General features: G+C 38.9%; 1 protein-coding gene and 1 long non-coding RNA gene across 2 annotated transcripts in view; one reads left to right on the plus strand and one right to left on the minus strand.

The window, feature by feature from the left end:
- The window catches only part of PPM1D (protein phosphatase, Mg2+/Mn2+ dependent 1D), a 52193-nt gene that overhangs the window by 15016 nt on the left and 13588 nt on the right, over positions 1-23589 (minus strand). Inside the window, exons 2-3 of the mRNA XM_082372035.1 lie at positions 21664-21892; positions 11171-11295 (exon numbers count right to left, since the gene is read on the minus strand). Coding sequence (XP_082228161.1) covers positions 11171-11295; positions 21664-21892 — 354 coding nt within the window. The remainder of the gene's footprint in view (positions 1-11170; positions 11296-21663; positions 21893-23589) is intronic.
- LOC309618429 lies at positions 5727-9559 on the plus strand. The gene is made up of 2 exons (XR_014238469.1): positions 5727-8475; positions 8509-9559. It is a non-coding gene; the product is annotated as an uncharacterized lncRNA (long non-coding RNA).

Here is a 23589-nt window from a genome sequence, read left to right on the forward strand (position 1 = left end):
TATATACCCAGTATATATGTATACTCCTTCCATAAAATTGTCCTCTCAAGCTTGCAACTCCCAAATCACTAGCCCCCAATATGTTGCCAATCTCTTTTTTCTTTCTCACTAAACCTCAATACATTTCCAGAAGAAAGGCGCATTTCTCCTAACTTAAATTTCTGAAACTTTTTAAATTAATTAGTTTATTTATTTGTTTGTTTATTTTTAGTTTTTGGCCAGGCCATGTGGCATGGAGGATCTTAATTCCCCGACCAGGGATTGAACCTGTGCCCCCTGCAGTGGAAGCGTGGAGTCCTAACCCCTGGACCGCCAGGGAATTCCCAAACTCTATTTTGTTTTTTTTGTTTGTTTGTTTTTTTCATAATATTTACTGGAACTTCCCTGGTGTTCCAGCGGTTAAGAATCGCCTTCCAATGCAGGGGACACAGGTTTGATCCCTGGTCAGGGGACTAACATCCCACATGCTGTGGGGCAACTAAGCCCATGCACCGCAACTACTGAGCACGTGAGCCACAACTAGAGAGAAGCCTGTGCGCCGCAACAAGGAGCCTGTGTGCCCCAACGAAAGATCCCACATGCTGCAACAAAAATCCCATGACTAAGACCTGACACAGCCAAAAATAAAAAATAAATAAATATTTTTAAAAATAATAATATTTATTATTATCTTATTTATTTATTTATTTAGGCTGCACTGGGTCTTAGTTGCAACATGAGGGATCTTCAGTTGTGGCATGCGGACTTCTTAGTTGCGGCACGTGGACTCTTAGTCGCGACATGCAAACGCTTAGTTGCGGCATGCATGCAGTATCTAGTTCCCAGACCAGGGATCAAACCTCGGCCCCCTCTCTGGGAGCATGGAGTCTTACCCACTGAACCAGGAGGGAAGTCCCCCCAAACTCTGGGTTTTGAATGCGATTGCACTGAACCTATAGATCACTTCAGAGAGAAATGCCATCATAACAATATTATATCTCCCAACCCAATAACATGGTGTATCTCCTATTTAATCTCCTGAGCATAAGGATATTCTCCTATGTAGCCACAGGCAGAAAATTTCATGTTGATCCAGTATTGTATAATATAAAATCTATGTTCAAATTTCCCCAGTTATCCCAATAATGCCTTTTTTTTTTGGCCGCCCCACATGGCTTTCAGGATCTTAATTCCCCCAACAGGGATCGAACCCAGGCCCCCTCAGTGAAAGTGTCAAGTCCTAACCCCTGGATCACCAGGGAATTCCCGCAATAATGCTTTTTTAATATCCACTCTTAGGATCCACTCAAGGATCATTCATTACATTTAGTTGTCATATTTTTTAGTCATTTTTAACCCAGAACAATTCTCTAGGTTTTGTGATTTGTTTTTGTCATTCATGACACGGACAGACAATTGTCAAGAGAGTCCAGGCCAGTTGTTTTGCAGAGTGACCCTCAATTTGGATTTGTCTTGACTGCTTCCTCGTGTCCGCAGGCTAGACATAAGGGTTTGTGTTCAGGTTAAACTTTTTTTTTGGCCAGAATACTACATTGCTGAAGTCATAGCCTTCTTAGTATGTCACATTAGGAGGCACAAAATGTCAGTCTGTCCTATTATTGGCAATGCCAAGCCTGATCATTCAGTTAAAGTGCTGCCTACCAGCACTGTAAAGATGCCCTAAGTAATCTGTACAGTGATAGTTTGAGATTGTGTGAAATATCCTATTCCTCACCAAAATATGCCACATTTTAGCATTCATTAATGATTCTTGCACGAATCAAGTGTTATTGTGATGGTTGTAAACTGATGATAGAATTAGAACTAACTACATTTATTAGTTGTCTTCTCTGAAGAAGAACTATCCATTTTTCTCTCTACCTCTTCATAATCTTTTTGTATCAGTATGGACTTAGGGATTCTTTTTTCCTCATTATGTTATAACTTATTCCTGTTATTGTTTTGATGCTCAAGTTGCTTTAAATTTGCTGGTAAAAGTCCCTAGAATTTGAAGTTTTTTTTTTTTTTTTTTTTTTTTTTTAGAATTTGAATTTTTAACAAACTCACCATATGATCTGTATTCATAGCTAGATTTAGGAACATAAGATAGAGCCAGTTCCCTTATTTTGCCAGTTCAGGTAATCTACATGGCTTTACCTGAGATCAAATGAGTAAGAATCAGAATTGAACTAAGTATTTTATTATTGGCCTAGTGTTTGTACACCATTGTAGGATCACAGGAATGTCATTCCTCTATATATTGAAGGGAGGGGCCTTGAACATTGTGGCAGAGGTTGGTTGCCTGCTCAATGGCTATTTCCCTTTTGTTTTCAGTAGGGGCACTGGAGTGATACCAGATGAGAAAGAGGCCTTTCTTCTGGTGTCAGTATGTTCTCTGCTTGCTGCTGGGGCATACTGCAGCCAGCAATGTGCAGGACACCTAGTGGTCCTTATCCCTAGGGAATTTCAACATGTCTCACCACCCCACCCCGCCTCCAGCTCTGTGAGTGGCTTCCTGTGGACAGCTTCCCAGCAACTTTTGCCTCACCTAATCCATCCTCAAAACTGCAACCAAAATCATCTCTTTAAAACACAAATTTAAGATTGACGGTGGTGATGGCTGCACAACAATGTAAATGTACTTAATACCACTGAACTGTATACTTAAAATGGTTAAGATGGTAAATGTTGTTATATGTATTTTGCCATAATTAAAACACACACACACACCCCGACCTAGTTATATGTTTCCCACCCCAACTCTGCAATAGTTTACTCTTGCATAACTCTTAACCACAGCCTATAAAAATGCAGTATTTTCTGACTTTATCTATGCCTCTTGTTCCCATATCTTTGTTCCACCTACCCTTCATCAGAGTCCCTTATATTCACCATGCCTCCTCCTATCACAGAGCTGTTCACAAATGCAGTTCCTATGCCTAGAACACATTTTCTTCCTCTATTAACTTTTAGTAATTCTTAAGACCTCAGCTCAAACATCACTTCTCTGACCTCTCCGGTTAGGTAAAATACTCCCATTTTAAGTTCCCATTAACAGATACACAAATAGTTAAGAGTTGTAATGTTTCTGTTCTTTTTGTGATCATTTGATGAATGCCTCTCCCCTCTCTAAACTGTAAGCTTCCATGAGGGCAAAGACCCTGTGCTTGGCACATACTGCACTCAAATATCTGTTCAATGAATAAATGAATTGCAAGACTCACATGCAATTCCATCGGGCAGCCACTAGGAGGCACCTTTGCTACATTTGCACTCAGGCAATTTTGATCTTCATCAGTACAAATTTTGATAAGCAAACTTCTCTCTTTCCCAAAAAACTGGAAGAAAAATGACTATAAACCATAAGAGTGGTGCTAAATTCTATAATTTAATTTACTATGGGCCAATAAGAATTACCATGCAACAAGTTAAACTTAAAAAGAAAGCTAGAACTTAAATAGTTACTTTTTTTCCCCCAAGTGCCAAAATAAAGACAGGAAAAGTAATATGACAAAGCATTTCTTTCAGCTTAAACGTTCAAATCTAAAGGATATTCTCTTTTAAATGCTGCACGCCTTAAACTTATATACAGTGCTGTATGTCAGTTATATCTCAATAAGGTTTAAAAAATAAAAAGATATTTGAGAAAATATGTGATAGAAAAATAAAATCAAGAGAAAAAGCAGATGCAATTTTTTTCCATTACTAAAACAATACCATCTCTCCCATGTCTTTTTATATGAAAATATTCATTTATTTCCATACATTTGTTTACAAAATTATGTTAAAATAATGTAATTGTCATAGGAAATTACTACAGCAATTGTATTTTATCTCCTACATGGAGTTTTCCCTGGTCTAGAGGATCTTTCCCATCAACTGTTATTATTTCTTCCCTTTTTAAAGTAACAGTAGCAAACCCTCTCTTGACGCTATTCTTTCTATTCCAGCTAAAGCCCCATCTCTTCCTTCCCAACCAAGGAAGAGTGTCTAAAACTTGCTATATCATAATTTCCCCTTCTCACTCTTTCTTGAACCAACTCCAGTCATGGCTGTGGTCTCAATATCCACCAAAAGCTACTTTGTCAAGGTCACCAATGACTTTCACATTGTTAAACCCAAAGGTCACTTCTCAGTCTTTCCTTTACCTGAACTATCAACAGTATTTGAAATATTTTTTTTTTTAATTGAGGTATAACTGACATATAACGAAATACCTTCTTGAAACAGTTTCTTCTCTTAGCTTTCAGGACACTCTGCTGAACTTTCTTGTATTTTACCTGTGGCTCTTTCTCAGTCTTGTTTTACCTGTTCTTCCATTCATGCCCCCACCTCCTAACAGTGACAGTATCTCAGGGATCAGTCACTGGACCCTTCCTTTTTTCTTTTCTTTTTTCCCCCTTTTTCTACCTACACCCAATCCCTTGATTCAGCCACAGACTGATATCTCTAGCCTAGCCCTCACCTAGTCAATTTTCATAACCAGAAGCCCAAGGGATATCACCACTTTAATGTCTGATTAGCACCTTGAAGGTAAGTTGTCCAAAACTGAACTGACCTCCCCCTGCTACATATACTCTGGTCTTTGCTACGTCAGTTAATGGCAACTCCACCTTTCAAGCTGCTAGTTAAAAAAAAAAAAATCTTAAAAAGGACACTTTGTATTTGTTGTTCCTTCTGCCTAATATCTTGCCCCAGACACCCACAGGCCTTGATGCCTCATCTCTTCACTCAAATGTCATCTTTTCAGACCTCCTCTGACCATCCCATTTATTTATTTATTTGTTTGTTTGTTTTATTTTTGGCTGCGTTGGGTCTTCATTGCTGCTTGTGGGCTTTCTCTAATTGCAGAGAGCGGGGTCTTCTCTCCGTTGCAGTGCACACGCTTCTCATTGTGGTGGCTTCTCTTGTTGTGGAGCATGGGCTCTAGGCCAACGGGCTTCAGTAGTTGTGGCTTGTGGGCTCTAGAGCGCAGGCTCAGTAGTTGTAGCGCACGGGCTTAGTTGCTCCGCGGCATGTGGGATCTTCCCGGACCAGGGCTCGAACCCGTGTCCCCTGCATTGGCAGGCGGCTTCTTAACCACTGCGCCACCAGGGAAGCCCCCTGACAATCCCATTTAAAATTACACTCCCACCCCCACAACGTTCCCTGGTTTATTTTTCACGTTAGCACTTTTTACTATATACCACAGTATATATTCTACTTATTTATTTTAGTTTATCATCTGTTTCCCCTCACTAGAAAGTAAGTTCCATGGGTCCAGGAATTTTCACCTGTTTTGTTCATTGCAGAATCCTCAGAACCTAGAGCAATACCTGGCACACAGCAGGCATTTAATAAATATTTGGTGAATGAATAAACAATCACAAAGAAGTGGGGACTCTGTATGTGGTTTTATCCTTTTTTTTTTTTTTAAGTTTTTTTTTTTTTTTTGGCTGCGTTGGGTCTTTGTTGCTGCACACGGGCTTTCTCTAGTTGTGGCGAGTGGGGGCTACTCTTTGTTGTGGTGCGCGGGCTTCTCTTTGCAGTGGCTTCTCTTGTTGCTGAGCACAGGCTCTAGGCACGTGGGCTTCAGTAGTTGTGGCACGCGGGCTCAGTAGTTGTGGCTCGCGGGCTTAGTTGCTCCGTGGCATGTGGGATCTTCCCGGACCAGGGATCGAACCCCTGTCCCCTGCATTGGCAGGCGGATTCTTAACCACTGTGCCACCAGGGAAGTCTCTGCCAGCCTATTTTTTCTTTTTTCCTGCCAGCCTATTTTTAAAAACATTTCATCTGGAGATCATTTCAAATGTATAAAGCTATAAAAATAAAACTATGACAAAGAACACCCATCTTTACTCAGATTCATCTATTGTTGACATTTTGCCCCATTCGCTTGTTTTCAATCTACATATATATAAAGATTCTGTGTGTATATATAAAAAATATTTTAAATAATGGTCCTTTACCCTTAAATACTTCAAAGTGTTATTTTCTAAGAATAAGGACACTGTAGTTATAAGCTTCATAAATTTATATTAATATATTTACCTAATATACCATCTACCATCCATATTCTGAATTATCAGATGGCCTAATAATATCCTTTATAGGATCCAGCCTAGGATCAGGAATAGCATGTACTTGTAACATTTCTTTTCTTTTCTTTTTCTTTTTTTTCTTTACTTGTAACATTTCTTTAACCTCCTTTATCTAGATTGAGGCTATGCATTTTTGACCAGGGTACTACATAGGGGATATGTGTACCACACATCTGGAGGCATACAATGTCCAACTATTCCTCATTAGTGATGGTAACTGTCATCACCTAGTCAAAGTGTTGTCTGATTTCTCTACTCTCGAATTACTATTTTTTCTCTCTGGCAACTAAAAGTAGTTAAACAATGCTAATATCTTGCTGCCTAAGTACTTTTGAATACTTGTATAATATACAAAATGGAGGACCACGCACATTATTTCTTTCTCTAGGTAGTTAACAAATGTTGAAACTAAGCTAAGAAAAAAAAAAAACAGCATCACATCAATCAAGATCTCTCTCTCTAAGTGGCATGGACATATATACACTGCCAAACGTAAAATAGATAGCTAGTGGGAAGCAGCCGCATAGCACAGGGAGATCAGCTCGGTGCTTTGTGACCACCTAGAGGGGTGGGATAGGGAGGGTGGGAGGGAGGGAGAGGCAAGAGGGAAGAGATATGGGAACATACGTATATGTATAACTGATTCACTTTGTTATAAAGCAGAAACTAACACACCATTGTAAACCAATTATACTCCAATAAAGATGTTAAAAAAAAAAAAGATCTCTCTAAATACACACCAATCTATTAATCAATACCTTTTGTATTGATAAATACATTCCACCAACAACTCATCTAATGCTATTATTCAGTCTCCATTTCCCCACTCTTACACCATCCCAATAAAAACCAACAGAGTACATAAAAGAGAAACTTGACCTGGTAGCAGTTCGTAAGAGAAATATCTAGAGATCTGAGCTTAATAAGCCAACTAATGAGGTAAGATTACAAAAAGCTAATGACAGGATTCTAGGACTCCATTATTAGAAGTACAATGTTCAGGTAGCAGGAACTAAATATTTCCATTGTACTTCAAACTGGTCAGACCACATCTTGCAGTGTCCTCAATTCCCAAATCACGTTTATTGAAGGAAACATCTAGAGGAATACAGCAAGAATAATGAAGGGTCTGAAATTAGCCTAGAGAAACATGCTAGCCAATTCTGAATAGGTAAATGACTGTCATTATGCAAAAAGAAAAGGAAGTACACTGCGCTGTCTGAAAGCTTCATGGAGGCAGATTTTAACTCACAGAATTGTCTACTAATACAAGAGTTTCTACTTTGAAACATTAAGTAAAGATTACTGAAGATATTCAAGCGGGTTGAATTACTTCTTGTCTGAATTACTCCAGAGCTATATCTGAACTAAGCAGGAATGTCTGAAACAGGAAAACCAGTTGGTTTTTCTGCTCTTTTTGCCACTCCATCACCTGTTCCTTCTCTTCCTCTCCACAATCACTTAAGGGTTTCAAGGCTTACTTGAAATGCTTGGTGCACACACACTTCACATATACAAAATAAATTGGCATCTACTTTCTAAACTGAAGGTTCACCTTACTTGTGAACCTGGAGTAAGACCTTGCCCTCAGTCCGTGTTGAGTTCCCCACAAAAATCCCCTCTATTTCTTTACTAATATTAATTCCTTGCCTCCCATGCCTTCCCCCTAAGCTCACTAATGTTACAAATGGCAACAGTTCACTGGAAATTTACCGTCTACCTGAAGTGTCAATAGCAGCTGACTGTCATCTACCTTGCCCCCTCTTTCTCCTTGCTAACAATTGGAGGATCAACTATATCACATGTATACTATGAATGAATGGCCTGGGAAACTCAGACAAAAATCTGTAAAATATGTAAAGTGCTTAGAATACTGCTACAGGTCCCTAAATGGGACCCTGGCCTCCAATTTTATTACCCTATAATTTTAGCCATTATGATCTTGTAAAAACAAACTGGATCAGCCAAAATGATCCTTTAAAAACATACTGGATCATGTCACTGCCCTACTTCAGTAAACAACAATAATAACAACTAACATTTACAGAGCACTTACTATGTGCCAGGCACTATTTTAAGCACTTTACACGTGCTAAGTTACCCAATACTCACGACAGTACGAAGCAGGCCCCACTTTACAGCAGAAAAAACTGCGCCACAATATATTAAGTAATTTGCCCAAGTTTGTACAGTAAATAACAGCACTGGGATTGGAAACTAGGAATTTTGGGTCCAAAGTCTACCTCTTAACCACTATGGTTTACTTCCTCTCCTACTCTTCAATCCCTTCCTAAAAGCATTTAAAATAAAATTCCTTATCATGGTCTAGAAAGCCTTGCAGGATTTAGTTCTTGCCTACCACCGGTAATGTCTTCACCAAACTCCTTACCTTAGCCTGCGCCACCCTCTTAATCAGGCAAGTGTCCTCATCTCCCACCCTCTTAATCAGGCAAGTGTCCTCATCTCCGCCTTCATCTTATATCTCTACCTCCTCTCTCTCAGACTGGCTTCATTCTTGGTCCTTAAAGACAGCAAGTCCTTTCCTTTCTGCATTAGGATTCGTTGCTAACAAACAACAATTTCCAGCTCAGGTTAACCTAGGCCAAAAAGGCAACTCAGAAGAAAATCAAGTAGCTCACACGGTAGACAAGAAGCTGGAGAACCAGGCATGGAGACAGGGCAATTCCAAACAACTAGGCAGGAAAACCCAACCACATGAATGAGCACTGCCAAAGGAGGTCAGTATAACTAGGATGAATTCATTCCAACCACGTTTTTGGTTTGTAATGTTTATCCTTTCTAGATTCACAACTCAAAATCATGGAACAAGGAATCTAACTGATCTAGCTGGGGTCATATGCCCGACCTTTTATGTTTTATAAAAGGACCCTGAATAGGAATGTCTAAACTAAGACTGCACATAGTAGGGGAGATAGTTTCCCCAAAGGAAGTCAGGGCATTATTCAGTAGGAAAAAAGAATATATGCTACACAACCCGCACCACCATCTCTCCCAAATCAAATGTCCACTAATTGCCTAACGGCCTTTGCAAGTGCTATGGCTTTGCTTTGACTTGGCCCCTTCGCCTCCTTTTAGGTCTTACTCACTCAAAATATCACTTTTTAAAAGAATGTTCCTTGGGCTTCCCTGGTGGCGCAGTGGTTAAGAATCCGCCTGCCAATGCAGGGACACAGGTTCGAGCCCTGGTCCGGGAAGATCCCACACGCCACGGAGCAACTAAGCCCGTGCGCCACAACTACTGAGCCTGCGCTCCAGAGCCTGTGAGCCACAACTACTGAGCCTGCGTGCCACAACTACTGAAGCCCGTGCACCTAGAGCCCGTGCTCCGCAACAAGAGAAGCCACCGCAATGAGAAGCCCGTGCACTGCAACGAAGAGTAGCCCCCGCTCGCCGCAACTAGAGAAAGCCCACGCGCAGCAACGAAGACCCAACACAGTCAAAAATAAATTAATTGATTAAAAAATAAATAAATAAAAGAATGTTCCTTAATCATCCTCTCCAAAGTAGCCCTCCTCTGCTACCCACTATCCCTCCCACCAATTAGTGGCATATCATACTGTTTAATTCCTTTATAATGCTTTTTAAAATAATTTTCTCATTTGTTTATTATCTATTCTCCCCATTAGATTATAGGCTCCATGAATATTGGGACTATATGTATATGATCACCAAAGATGAACAAAGATAGTGACATGATAGGTAGCATGGTCTTTTTTTTTTTTTTTTTTTTTTATGGCTGTGTTGGGTCTTCGTTTCTCTGTGAGGGCTTTCTCTAGTTGTGGCAAGCGGGGGCCACTCTTCATCGCAGTGTGCGGGCCTCTCACTATCGCGGCCTCTCTTGTTGCGGAGCACAGGCTCCAGACGCGCAGGCTCAGTAATTGTGGCTCACGGGCCCAGTTGCTCCGCGGCATGTGGGATCTTCCCGGACCAGGGCTCGAACCCGTGTCCCCTGCATTGGCAGGCAGGTTCTCAACCACTGGGCCACCAGGGAAGCCCCGGTAGCATGATCTTTTAAAAATGCAAATCAGATAATGTTACTCCTTAACTTAATACCCTTCAGTGTTTCCCAGTACCCTTAGACTAGAATGTAAACATCTGTGGCTCATGTTTGCCTCTTTAACTCCTGCCTTCTGATAATTCCTACAACAGGCCACGCTCTTTCCCAATTCAGGAACCATGCCTAGAATATTCTTCAACAGGCTCTTCACAAGAATAACTCCTTCTCAGCCATCAAATCTCAGCTAAAATAACACTTCCTAAAAGGAGCATTTCCATCACACTATCTAAAATAGTTTTTCCCTTCTAAATTATTCTTTATCACAGGACTTTCATATTTCCTAATCTGTAATTATTTCATTTACAAGTTTACTTTTTAAAAAACTGAAGTATAATTGACTTGCTATATTATATTACTTTCAGGACAAGCTTCCTTCTTTATTGCCTATCTCCCCAACTACTCAGTCTTGCTCCCTGAGGGCAGAGTATATCTGTATTATCTCTCCAAAGCCTAAGGCAGTGCCTGGCACCAAGTCAGTTCTCAAGTATCTGTTAGAGGAAGAAGGAGAGAAGGAAAAAAGTGGTGTTTTCCAAAAGAAATTTTCTTCAGAAGAAAATTTAATTAGTACATCCAAGGTAAGATATTTCTATAGCTATAATCCTCTAGCCTTCCTTTCAAAACCAGGTAGAACAGAAAATAATCAGGTTTATTTTGTCATGTACAATTTACTTTGCTAGCTAATGAAAAAAAAGAGCTTTGAAGGCTCTTGAGAGAAATATGAAGGGCTGAAGTAGGGAAGGACATTTAGAAATAGTTTTAAGGCTAACATCAAGCCTAGGCATATATTTACTTCCCTAGGAATAAATGGGAACTAGCAAAACATTGAACATAACTCATGATCAAAGAGCAATTGGCACTGAAATCCATACTTTAACCTTCCCCTCAATGAGGTTTTCAATCATTTACTATAATATCATGTTTATACCTTCATTACGTGCCAAATGAGGGTTTAATTCTCAGTCTTCTCTTTTATTTTACCACTATATAATATAGAAAATCCAAGATGATTTCACCAAATGTAAGTCCTACTTACCAAGTGCTCTTGCTACTGCCAGAAACGGAATCTGGTCAATGACTGTGCTCCTTCTCACAGGTCCGTTGTGAGTGAGCCGAGGTCGTTTCCAAACTACACGATTCACCCCAGACTTGTTCATCACGCTAAAAAATAGAGTTCACATAAATACTCTAAATGATTAAAATATAACAACTAAAGTAGTTTAACGTGTTAAATAGCTAATAAAATCAGATTACTGCAAAATAATGACTTATCTCTTTCAGATACAAAGATGCATAAACCAAAGTTCCTGTTCAGAAGGCAAAGACAAAATAGGGTAGATTAAGATGAGAATTTGGAGATTATTAAGGTAGGCTAGACAGAATAGAAAGGAAGCAATGGGAATAGAAATGAATAGATATCATGTATATAAAAAAGCAAGATAACTTTTTTTTAAGATCCAATGACAGGCACACACATACACACACACAAATGGAAATACACAGAAATAGACTACTGCAATAGGACATAATACATTTTTCCCTTTTCAAATCCATTTCAGTGGGATTCAGTGGTCTTAGTAATTTCTGCCACGATATTCATTTTGTGTGTTTCTCTTGGATTTTTTTAACATCTTTATTGGAGTATAATTGCTTTACAATGTTGTGTTAGTTTCTGCTGTATAACAAAGTGAATCAGCTATATGTATACATATACCCCCATATCCTCTCCCTCTTGCATCTCCCTCCCACCCTCCCTATCCCACCCCTCTAGGTGGTCACAAAGCACCAAGCTGATCTCCCTGTGCGATGCAGTTGCTTCCCACTAGCTATCTATTTTACATTTGGTAGTGTATATATGTCCATGCCACTCTCTCACTTCATCCCAGCTTACCCTTGCCCCTCCCCGTGTCCTCAAGCCCATTTGCTACGACTGCATCTTTTCTTTTTTTTTTAAATAAATTTATTTATTTATTTATTTATTTTTGGCTGTGTTGGGTTTTTGTTGCTGTGCATGGGCTTTCTCTAGTTGCAGCGAGAGGGGGCTACCCTTAATTGTGGTGAGTGGGCTTTTCATTGCGGTGGCTTCTCTTGTTGCAGAGCATGGGCTCTAGGTGCGCGGGCTTCAGCAGTTGTGGCACGTGGGCTCAGCAGTTGTGGCTCACGGGCTCTAGAGCACAGCCTCAGTAGTTGTGGCGCATGGGCTTAGCTGCACCACAGCATGTGGGATCTTCCCAGACCAGGGATCGAAGCTGTGTCCCCTGCATTGGCAGGCGGATTCTTAACCACTGTGCTACCAGGGAAGTCCTATGTCTGCGTCTTTACTCCTGTCCTACCCCTAGGTTCTTCAGAACCTTTTTTTTTTTTTTTTAGATTCCATATATATGTGTTAGCATACTGTATTTGTTTTTCTCTTTCTGACTTACTCCACTCTGTATGACAGACTCTAGGTCCATCCACCTCACTACAAATAACTCAATTTCGTTCCTTTTTATGGCTCAGTAATATTCCATTGTATACATGTGCCACATCTTCTTTACCCATTCATCTGTCGATGGACACTTAGGTTGCTTCCATGTCCTGGCTATTGTAAATAGTGCTGCAAAGAACATTGTGGTACATGACTCTAAAAAAGCAAGATAATTTGATAACTAAAAAAACTGAGGAGAGGAAGAAGTGGTTAAAATTGAAGAGGGATTACATAATGATAAAAGAAGTTGAAAAGGCTGTATACTTTTTGAAGGATTTAGGGGTATTGAAAATAGAACTTCAATTTTAATATTTTTGATCTGAGGAGTTAATAAGAAATGCCTTAACAGAAGTATCTATGTATTTAGATATTTCTGTATTTAGAAGTGAGACTAGACTTTGGAAACAGATCAGCTGCAGAAATATAGATTTGGGAGTTACACAACAAGAAAACCCGCCTAGAAATTTGGTGTTGGAGCAACAGAAATCTGTAATTAATACACAGAGAAGTTAGTACACTCCAGGGTGCCTAAAACATTGAGATATGGTCAAATATTGGAGCAAAAAAGTAATAAAACTTAACAGAGATGGTCTCTCAACCTATGCCTGAACGACTGAAATGGGAAACTGGCCCTTAAATCAATTTAATCATAATCTGCCTGGAATTTTAAAAAAATAATAAATAGAAGAAAAATCTTCCCCTGGAAGGCTTTAAAAAGTTGAGGGGAAGAGTGGCAAAGAGCATTCCCAAGAAACAATATCAGCCTGCCTGATATTAGGTTCACCTGACAGATACATGCATAAGACACAAGTTGATTCTGAACTCTTAAAGACAGATGACATTAAGATAACCGAATTAAGTCTTCACACTAAAGTCCCACGTGCACACTGAAACCCTCTGATTATAATCTGAAATTTCATTTCACCTACGGCAGGCCAGATGACAATAATATGTGGTCTTCTTGTCAGTTACTGTTCTCATTATTAATGAGTACTACAACATCCTGATGTATACATGAGTCTCTTAATAGCTTACTATGTTGACTGTGAGTAGTATGACTCTGTCCCCCTAAACTTGATGAACACTGAAACTAAACTGGCTTCAAGATATGGAAAGCTGAAGGCAGGACAGATAATGGTGACCGTCTCCACAGGAATGTCAGTATGAAATGCTGCAGACCTCAGCAGCAGCCTCCAAGTTAACCTCCATCTATGGCTTTTCTATTTCTGCTCTAACTTCAAAGGAATGAAGATACTGGGGAGAAGAGATAACAAATGGAATACAAGTTCTAAGAGACCCAAAATAAAAGCATAAACCTTCATAAATGAGAAAAAAAAATCTTCCTCTGAGCCCAGAAAAACATAAATATGACAGAAGGAGAACAGCCTCAATCATCTTTCTTAAGTAGAAAACAAGCTCATGAGACAAGGGCAGGCCAGGAGATTTGAGCAGCTCTGTCTCATGAAACTTCCTGCAATGATGGAAGTGTTCACTGGGCACAGTCTGATACAGCAGGCACTAGCCATGTCCGCCAACTGAGCACTGTCAATGTGACTAGTGCAAATGAGGAACTGAATTTTTAATTTAACTTTAATTAATTTATACTTAAATTCAAACACTCATATGTGGTTAGTGGCTACTATACTGGACAGAACAGGGGGGAATGAAGCAAGTACAGAATGAGCAGAAAACTTTGTCAATGTTAACCTAGAAGAGAAATTCAAGTGAGTTGTTCATTTACTATCCCTTTTGAGAATTAGTTTAATTTGTAATACTGAAAGCAACATTGTTCTCGGTCATAGTAAGAGTATCAAAGGCCATCACTTTGTTATTTTATGCTTTCTTCAATGCTGATCCTCAAAAAGGAAACAGGAGAGTAAAGACTAAATCTACAATTCACAAGAATCTGTGAAACATACCAGTTCCAGGAGAAGAGACACCAACATTCTGCCTTCCTAACACCTTATGCCCTATTGTTCTTTCCTAAACCAGTTCCCTAAAAAGTAAGACTTAATACTTAAGTATTTACAGTACCTACCCAAATTGCTTCCAACATAACACTCCTAGGAGCTCTCTGGATACTTAATATTCAAAGTTATTATGGTCTCTGTGTTTCTGAGAAACAAATGACAAAATAAGGGCACTGGCTAAAACAAAGTTTTAAATCCAGTATCAAAAAACCAAAGAAATGTTGTAAAAGATGCTGCTTTTATTGCACTTCCTGCTGTTGTCCTGCATCACTAATGGCATACACAAAGGATCAGCCTGATATGCAAAGGGCTGACTGAGCAGCAACAGAAGGCCAGAAAAACAGAGCACTGGCCAGTTGCCTAGAGTGAGGACAGAGGGAAAGGAGGAAATAACTTACAATAAAACAGTTCAGGGACTTCCCTGGTGGCACAGTGATTAAGAATCCGCCTGCCAATGCAGGGGACATGGGTTCAAGCCCTGGTCCAGGAAGATCCCACATGCCGCGGAGCAACTAGGCCCGTGTGCCAAGCTACTGAGCTCTGTGCTCTAGAGCCCTCGAGCCACAACTACTGAGCCCACGTGCCACAACTACTGAAGCCTGCGCGCCCAGAGCCCGTGCTCCGCAACAAGAGAAGCCACCACAATGAGAAGTCCGCGCGCAGCAGTGAAGAGTAGCCCCCGCTTGCCACAACTAGAAAAAGCCCACACGCAGCAACGAAGACCCAACACAGCCAACAATAAATAAATAAATAAAAATTTATTTAAAATAAATAAATAAATAAAACAGTTCAATTTGTGCAAAAAGACACCTGCTCTCAAATGGCAAACAGCATCTGTCCAACTATCCAGATGCTATTTTAAGTAACAGGACAAAAAAATAAACTCTAAAAAAAGTTATTAAAATAAAAATAACTTTAATATTCATAGCAAAAAATAAAGAACAGTCAAGAAAAATATTTTTTTAAAGACTAATGAGAGGAATCAGGCCTACCAATACTAAAAATTAAAATAAAGCCTCAATTTAAAATAAGTATGGGCTTCCCCGGTGGCACAGTGGTTAAGAATCCGCCTGCCAATGCAGTGGACACGGGTTCGAGCCCGGTCCGGGAAGATCCCACATGCCACGAAGCAACTAAGCCCATGCGCCACAACTACTGAGCCTGCACTCTAGAGCCCGTGAGCCACAACCACGGAGCCCGCAATGAATCCCGCGTGCCTAGAGCCCAGGCTCCGCAACAAGAGAAGCCACCACAATGAGAATCCCGCACACCGCAATGAAGAGTAGCCCCCGCTCGCAGCAACCAGAGAAAGCCTGCACACAGCAATGAAGACCCAACTCGGCCAAAAATAAATAAATAAATAAATTTATAAAAATAAAAATAAATAAATAAAATAAGTATGGCACTGGTACACGAATATACAGTATTAAAAAAAGAAAGCCCAGAAAAAGACCCAAATATATATAATTGCAAAGCTCATTTTGCATAACTACCAGTAGTGGTCTCAGATACATACTGACCTTCACACTCATAGGATCAAATAAACTATAGCATGAAACCAGGCTCATTTAACTTTGTAGCATACAGGACAGGAAACACAGTATGCCAGCACTGCAGCTTCAGTTGTGCTGTCTTCAGCAGTGATCCTTACAGAAATCCAGGAGCCAATTTCTAGGCACCACAAGTGAGCTTCATATGCCATAAGAATCAGTATCTTAACAGCCCATGACTTCCTCGTCCCTGCACAAGTCAAACTGCATGTACAAAGGGCAGCTGAGGTCTCTGCTTCCCAAGAGAAATTTGTGGTCCATTCAAAATCTTTCCTATCCAGATGCAGTTCCATTCAAGGGTCATTCTACAATAAGCAATGTTGCCTTATAACAGAGCTGACATTCCATATTTATCTTAACCAGAGAAAGAGTGCTAGAAGAGGATAAACTCAAGGTTATCTTCCCATCGAAGAAGGGTTTTATGCCTGGTAAGCCTTCTAATCAGTAAGGAATGGTTGTTCAAGTGGCTACCAATGGCCAATGAGAAAAAAATATTAACTCATATCCCTATTACTCAGCTTTAATTTTAAAATTCCAGAGCTATAGATTAAAATGTAAATGATGGGACTTCCCTGGTGGCACAGTGGTTAAGAATCCACCTACCAATGCAGGGGACATGGGTTCGATCCCTGGTCCGGGAAGATCCCATGTGCCACGGAGCAACTAAGTCCGTGCACCACAACTACTGAGCCTGCGCTCTAGAGCTCACGTGCCACAACTACTGAGCCCACATGCCACAACTACTGAAGCCCCCGTGCCTAGAGCCCACTATCCACAACAAGAGAAGCCAGCAATGAGAAGCCCATGCACCGCAACGAAGAGTAGCCCTCGATTGCTGCAACTAGAGAAAGCCCACGGGCGGCAACAAAGACCCAACACGGACCAAAAAATAATAATTAATTAATTAATTAAAGAAAAATTTTAAAAAGGGACTGTTTAAAATGTAAATGATGAAACCACACAAGTACTAGAAAAGTGGTTCTCAAAATATGGTTCAGGGACCCCGGGAGTCCCCCAGACCGTTTCAGGGGATATGCAAGGTCAAAATTATTTTCTTTTTCTTAATTTTATTTACTTATTTATTTATTTTTGGCTGTGCTGGGTCTTCGTTGCTGTGCTCGAGCAGGGGCTACTCTTCGTTGCGGTGTGCGGGTTTCTCACTGCGGTGGCTTCTCTTGCTGCAGAGCCCGGGCTCTAGGCACGAGGGCTTCAGTAGTTGCGGCACACAGGCTCTAGAGCGCAGGCCCAGTAGTTGTGGCGCACGGGCTTAGTAGCTCCGCAGCATGTGGGATCTTCCCGGACCAGGGCTCGAACCCGTGTCCCCTGCATTGGCAGGAGGATTCTTAACCACTGCGCCACCAGGGAAGCCCTCAAAATTATTTTCATAATAGTACTACGACCATGTGTATACAGTGGACTTTTTGAGCAGCTACAGGATTTGCTATATTGTATAATAAAATGTGTCAATATTTGGATGATCTGCATAACTCAGCTAACCAATACTTTACAAATGACCAATACCTAGGTTTCAAAATCATGCACTGGGGCTATATACTATATGATTCCAACTATATGACACTCTGGAAAAGGCAAAACTATGGAGACAATAAAAAGACCGGTGGTTGCCAGGTGTAGGAAGGGAGGAAGGGATAAATAGGCAGAGCACAGAAGATTTTTAGGACAGTGAAACTATTCTGTATGAAACTATGTTAAATACATGTCATTACACATTTGTCAAGCCCTAGAATGCACAACACCAAAAGTAACCCTAATGTAAACTATGGACTTTGGGGATAATGATGTGTCAATGTAGGGTCATCAACTGTAACAAATGTACCATTCTGGGGAAGGATGCTGATAGTGGAAGAGACTATGCGTGTAGAAGGAGGCAGGGAGTATACAGGAACTCTATACTTTCTGCTCAATTTTGCTATGAATCTAAAACTGCTTTAAACAATAAAAATCTACTAATTAAAAAAACATGCATGGATAAAGATATTATTTAACCAATGGCTCTTAACTGATACACCTATGGCTCTCAGTGAAAGAGTATGAAAAAAGTCATTGATATGATTTCAGATACCACATTATTATTAACCTTTAAAAAACTCCCTCTTCGTGAATTTTAGAATAGTATCAAAGAAGAATACCCCCAAAACATGGAAAAGCTTTTAAAATAGTCTCCCTTTCCCACCTATAAATCTGTGTAAAACCAGACTTTGCTTCAGATACTACAACCAAAATACCTTATCACAACAGATTGAATGCAGAAGCAAATACAAGAATCTAGCAGTCACCTATTAAGCCAGACAATGAAGAGACTTTTTAAAAATGTAAAACAACGCCAATCCTCTCAAATGTTTGTTTTGGGAAAACAGTTATTTTTTCACAAAAAATTTTCTTTATATTAACACATAATAAGCCTAACATTGTTATTTTTCAATAAATTAACAAATATTTGAAAATGTCTCCATTTTAATTCCTAATATGGTAGAATCAATACGTAACCCATATAAACAAAAAGCTCTTTGAGGGCCTCAATTTTTAAGAGTGTAAAGGGTTCCTAAGACCAAAGTATTCATAACTGCTGTACAAGAAGAAAATATAGAAGACTTTTTAATAACCTCAGAGTGAAGGAACTGTATGTATGGCACAAAACCCAAAAGTCATAACGGTAGAGATTGATCAATTTAACTACATTAAAATAAACTCCCACATGGAAAAAAGATTCCAGGAGCAGAATCAAAACACAAACTGTGAAAACAACATCTGAAACTCATCACTTATATTAGTCTAATTTCTCTAATGTCTAAGTGGCTCCTACACATTAATACAAAAAAGGCTAACTACTCTCCCCCAAAATGAACAAAGAATATAAACAAAAAAACACAGAAAAGGAAGTATAAATGGCTCTTAAATAAAAAGATATTCAACCTTTCTCAAGATGCAAATGCAAATGAAAACATCACCAAGATGCGTTCTTTTTAACCTACAACTGGATAAGATCAAAAAGTTCTATAAGTCTGTTGTCAGGGTCATCCACATATCCTGATGATATAAGTATAAATTTGTACAATCTCCATGGAGACAAAGAGTTAGCAATGTAATTTTATATCCTGCTTATTGTGACCAATAAGCATTCTCCTATATTATTAAAAATTCCTGGTAGGGGAAAGGGGGAATTGGAGGAATGTGGTCAAAAGGTACAAATTTCCAGTTATAAAATAAATAAGTACTATGGATGTAATGTACAACATGATGACTACAGTTAATACTGCTACATTATACACAGGAAAGTTTTTAAGACAATAAATCCTAAGTGTTCTCATCACAAGGAGAAATTTTTTTTTCCTTTATTCTCTCTTTTCTATTTATTGTATCTATATGAGAAGATGGATGTTAGCTGAACCTATTGTGGTAATCATTTCACAGTATAAGTAAACCAAACAAACCATCATGTAGCACGTCTTAAATTTATACAGTGATATATGTCAATTATTTCTCAGTGAAACAGGGAAAAAAATCGTATATTAAAGAAAAATTCCCCATATGTATTCCCCATATGTTCATTACACTATTCCACCTTTACTTTTTTTTTTTTTTTGACTACGCTACGCGGCTTGCAGGATCTTAGTTCCCCGACCAGGGATTGAACCCGGGCCCTCAGCAGTGAAAGTGCAGAGTCCTAACCACTGGACTGCCAGGGAATTCCCCTACCTTTACTTTTATGTTTGAAATTTTTCATAACACCATGATTTTTAAAAATTTACATATAAACATTATTTAATGTTCATATCATATCCAATGTTATGAATATATATTAAATGTACTTAACCATTTTCCAGCTGTTGGGCCTTCAAGTTATTTTCAGCTAAATTAACAGTAAATAAACACAGCTGCAATCAATAGCTCCATTCAGATATTTTGGTCCACATTTCATATTTCTTCTTTAGAGTAGATTCCTGAAATTACTGAGTCTATATACATTTAAAGTTAGTGGTATGTGTTATATTTTGTATAGGTCATACCAATATATAATCTTATCAACAGGATACCCATTACAACAAAAATATTGCTAACCCAACAGCAAAAAATAGAATTTCATTTCAATAATGTTAAACATTTTTTCGAATGTTTATACTATTCTTTTGAGAATCTGTTTTTGTTCAAACTTCCTCTCCATTATCCATCTATCTGAAGGCAGCAGAGTTTTAGTGTTTTTCTTACTTATCTTTTGAACTCTTGGTAGCTTAAGGATGTTAATTCTTTCCTTCAGTTTATTATTTCTCTGAAAAAGACCATTTTGATTTAATAAAAGCAAGAAAGAGGAGGGACTTCCCTGGTGATCCAGTGGTAAAGAATCCGCCTTCCAATGCAGGGGACGTAGGTTCAATCCCTGGTCAGGGAACTAAGATCCCACACGCTGCGGGGCAACTAAGCCCGCGCGCCACAACTACTGAGCTCGAGCATCTCAACGAGCGAGCCCATGTGCCACAAACTAAAGAGCCCACCGCTCTGGAGCCCGCGCCATAACTAGAGAGAAGCCTGTATGCCGTAATGAAAGATCCTGCGTGCCGCAACTAAGACCCGATGCAGCCGAAAAGAAAAAAACAAACAAACAAAAAAAAACCTGGGGCTTCTTAAAAAAAAGAAAGAGGAGGCAAGTAATAATATCATGGTAAGACTTGAGTTAGAATGATTATTTAGAAAACACTGGATTCTGTTTAACTTGCCTTAATCCTTGATTTTTAAAAATTAGTATTAGAATAATTTTAAAAATTTCTTATGTTACTCATTCCTCTGATTTTTAGAATAATCTTACATTTTAGTTTGTAGCATAAAAATATTACGCTGAAGTCAAATTCAGTTCATAGTTTACAAACTATCTCGATACATATTGAGACAATAAGTTGAAACGGGTTTGCAGCATATATGACTTAGAAATCAAAGGGAAAAACTAAAGGCTAATTCTAACAGAATTCTATTCCCAAAGACAGATTCAAATTGTTCTACTCTGGGGGACTTCCCTGGTGGTCCAGTGGGTAGGACTTGAAGCTCCCAGTGCAAGGGGCCCGGGTTCGATCCCTGGTCGGGGAACTAGATCCTGCATGCATGCCGCAACAAAGACCACCTAAGACCCAGCACAGCCTAAAGAAATAAACATCAAGTTGTCCTACTCTGGAACTCTAAGGGCTGCTCTGTCCAGATTCTGAAGGGCATGCTGATCAGTATTTATGTAAAAGGTTTTAAATAAATCCTTGTATGTTTTGTTACTTGAGTAACAAAATATTATTATTATTATTTATATTATTATTATTATTTAATAATAATATTAAAATATTATTTCCCTTTGGAGCCATTATCAGAAATAAAACAGTCAATTCAAAATAATAAGATAAATATGAACATACATGAGTACTTCATCAGGCAAACTAAAAATCTGTAACTTCATTAAAAGGGAGAAGTAGGTAAATCTGGTAAGTAAAGCAGAAAAGGACTAAATAGAACCAAGAGAAGAAAGACAAAATAGGACAATAATTACCTCCCACCAAGTCCTTCAATTCGTTCTCTTTCCTTGGGAAGTTCTGGCTTATGGTCCTGTGTCACCTCCACAGCTCTGATAAAATCATCCTTTGGGTCATCCTGAATTCCAAGAACCACCCCTGAGTCACCCACATGAGCTACATACATCTTCAGGCCCCGTATGATGACCACACTGGCAGTTGTCCCTGACGTGCTGGGAAGACCTGTCATAGTCTTTGGCCATTCTGCTGTAATAAAAAATAAAACATTTTACTCTTTCAGGTGTATACATTAATCCTGTGGCAGAATAAAAATGCCAACATATTTTGAATTAGCCTGTTAAAATTTGAATTAGCATAGGAAAATATTTAAGAAAAATATTTTGAAAGGTATTAAAGAAGGACTTGTATTAATCCCTTCATTCACATATTAATAAATTAATTTTATAAATAATGCAATTATATTATGACCATCAAGCCGATCCTAAGAGAAAAATGTTACAGCATAGATTTACTAATTCCACATAAGTCTTAGTCTTAATTACATTTAGTGGCAAGGATATGTTAAAAGTTTTGATACCATACTGCTAGCAGCTTATCATCTGTTTATTAATTTCACTTCAAGAAGATTTTCAGAAAAAGCTACTGGATTTGTTTTTGAAACAACTGTTGAATATTCATAACCTAATAAATAACATTTATTGAGCGCTTACTGGATATCACTTTCTGTGCTAAGAGCTTTACATGTATTGTATTATCTCATATAATACTAATAAACCTAAGTGATAGGTAAGATTAGTTTCATTATTTTCATTTCGCAGATGAGGAAACCAAAACTTTGAATGATTACAAAATTTGCTCAAAATAACTCAAGTATTTTAAGTGGCAAAGATCCCATATACCTAATTCCAAAACCTATACTGACTGATTATTATATTCACTATCATTTAAAATTCTGAAATATTCTGTAATATTAAACTACAAGTTACAGTTCAAGACAGCAAACTAAGTCCAAAAACACTGACATATTCTCCCCATCAAAATCCTACTGAAAGGACAGAATATAAATATTAGAAAAAGTCCAGAGCAGTCATGAAACACAGAGAAGGGTCATAAGAAAATCTGAGGAATTCCTGGAATTTTAAACAAATGGAATTATACTGAGGGAAAAATCAGAATGCAAAATTTGTAATCCAACATAAGGAAAAAGCACAGTCAGTACAGGAGGCAGGACATCAGTATTCCCCATTAACAGAGTTCCAGAAAAGTTCAAACTCAGAGGCAGTGGCAAAGGCTGAAGTCAGGAATGGATGGTAAAAGCTTGGCAGATTCATTTAAAACTGCAGGAGCTAGGTCAGTGCCTAAACTCCCTGCATGGTAAAAGGTGAAACATTTAAGTTCCTAAGATGCCAGTAACTATAATACCTCTCTTTTAAGAAAAGTGGTGCATCGGCTGATAGGGACAACAGGGTCTCAAAGGGGATGTGGGAGAAGAAATAAGCACCCCCCCCAAATGGACGGGTGCCACACAACTTTTATAGCCACAAGGCTTCTCTAATATATTTGGGCTAACTAGTTCTTTTCTTTTCCAATATTATATATGCTGAAAAGCCATCTCTTGAACACTACAGTGCATCTCCCCATCCCATCCCATCCCACAGATGGAACTCACCCTCCAGAGTGACCTGTCACTCACAACAGAGGGCTGCTTGCAGTATACGAAATAATGACCTTCACAAATGCTAAGGGAAACCAGAACAGCTACCAATATTGATGAAGCTAGAAATTCACACACACAGGCATATACACGTAAAACTATCAGCAACAGTACCAGACACATAGTTAGTGCTCAATAAACATTAGTTTTTGTTGTTATCACCATTATGTATTTAAGAAAAGCAACCAGCCTGAGAGGTACCAAGTGGAGTTGCCAAAAAAAAAAAAAA

The sequence above is a fragment of the Balaenoptera borealis genome (genome assembly GCF_965194805.1).
Source record: "Balaenoptera borealis genome assembly, chromosome: 20".
NCBI classification, from domain to species: Eukaryota; Metazoa; Chordata; class Mammalia; order Artiodactyla; family Balaenopteridae; genus Balaenoptera; species Balaenoptera borealis.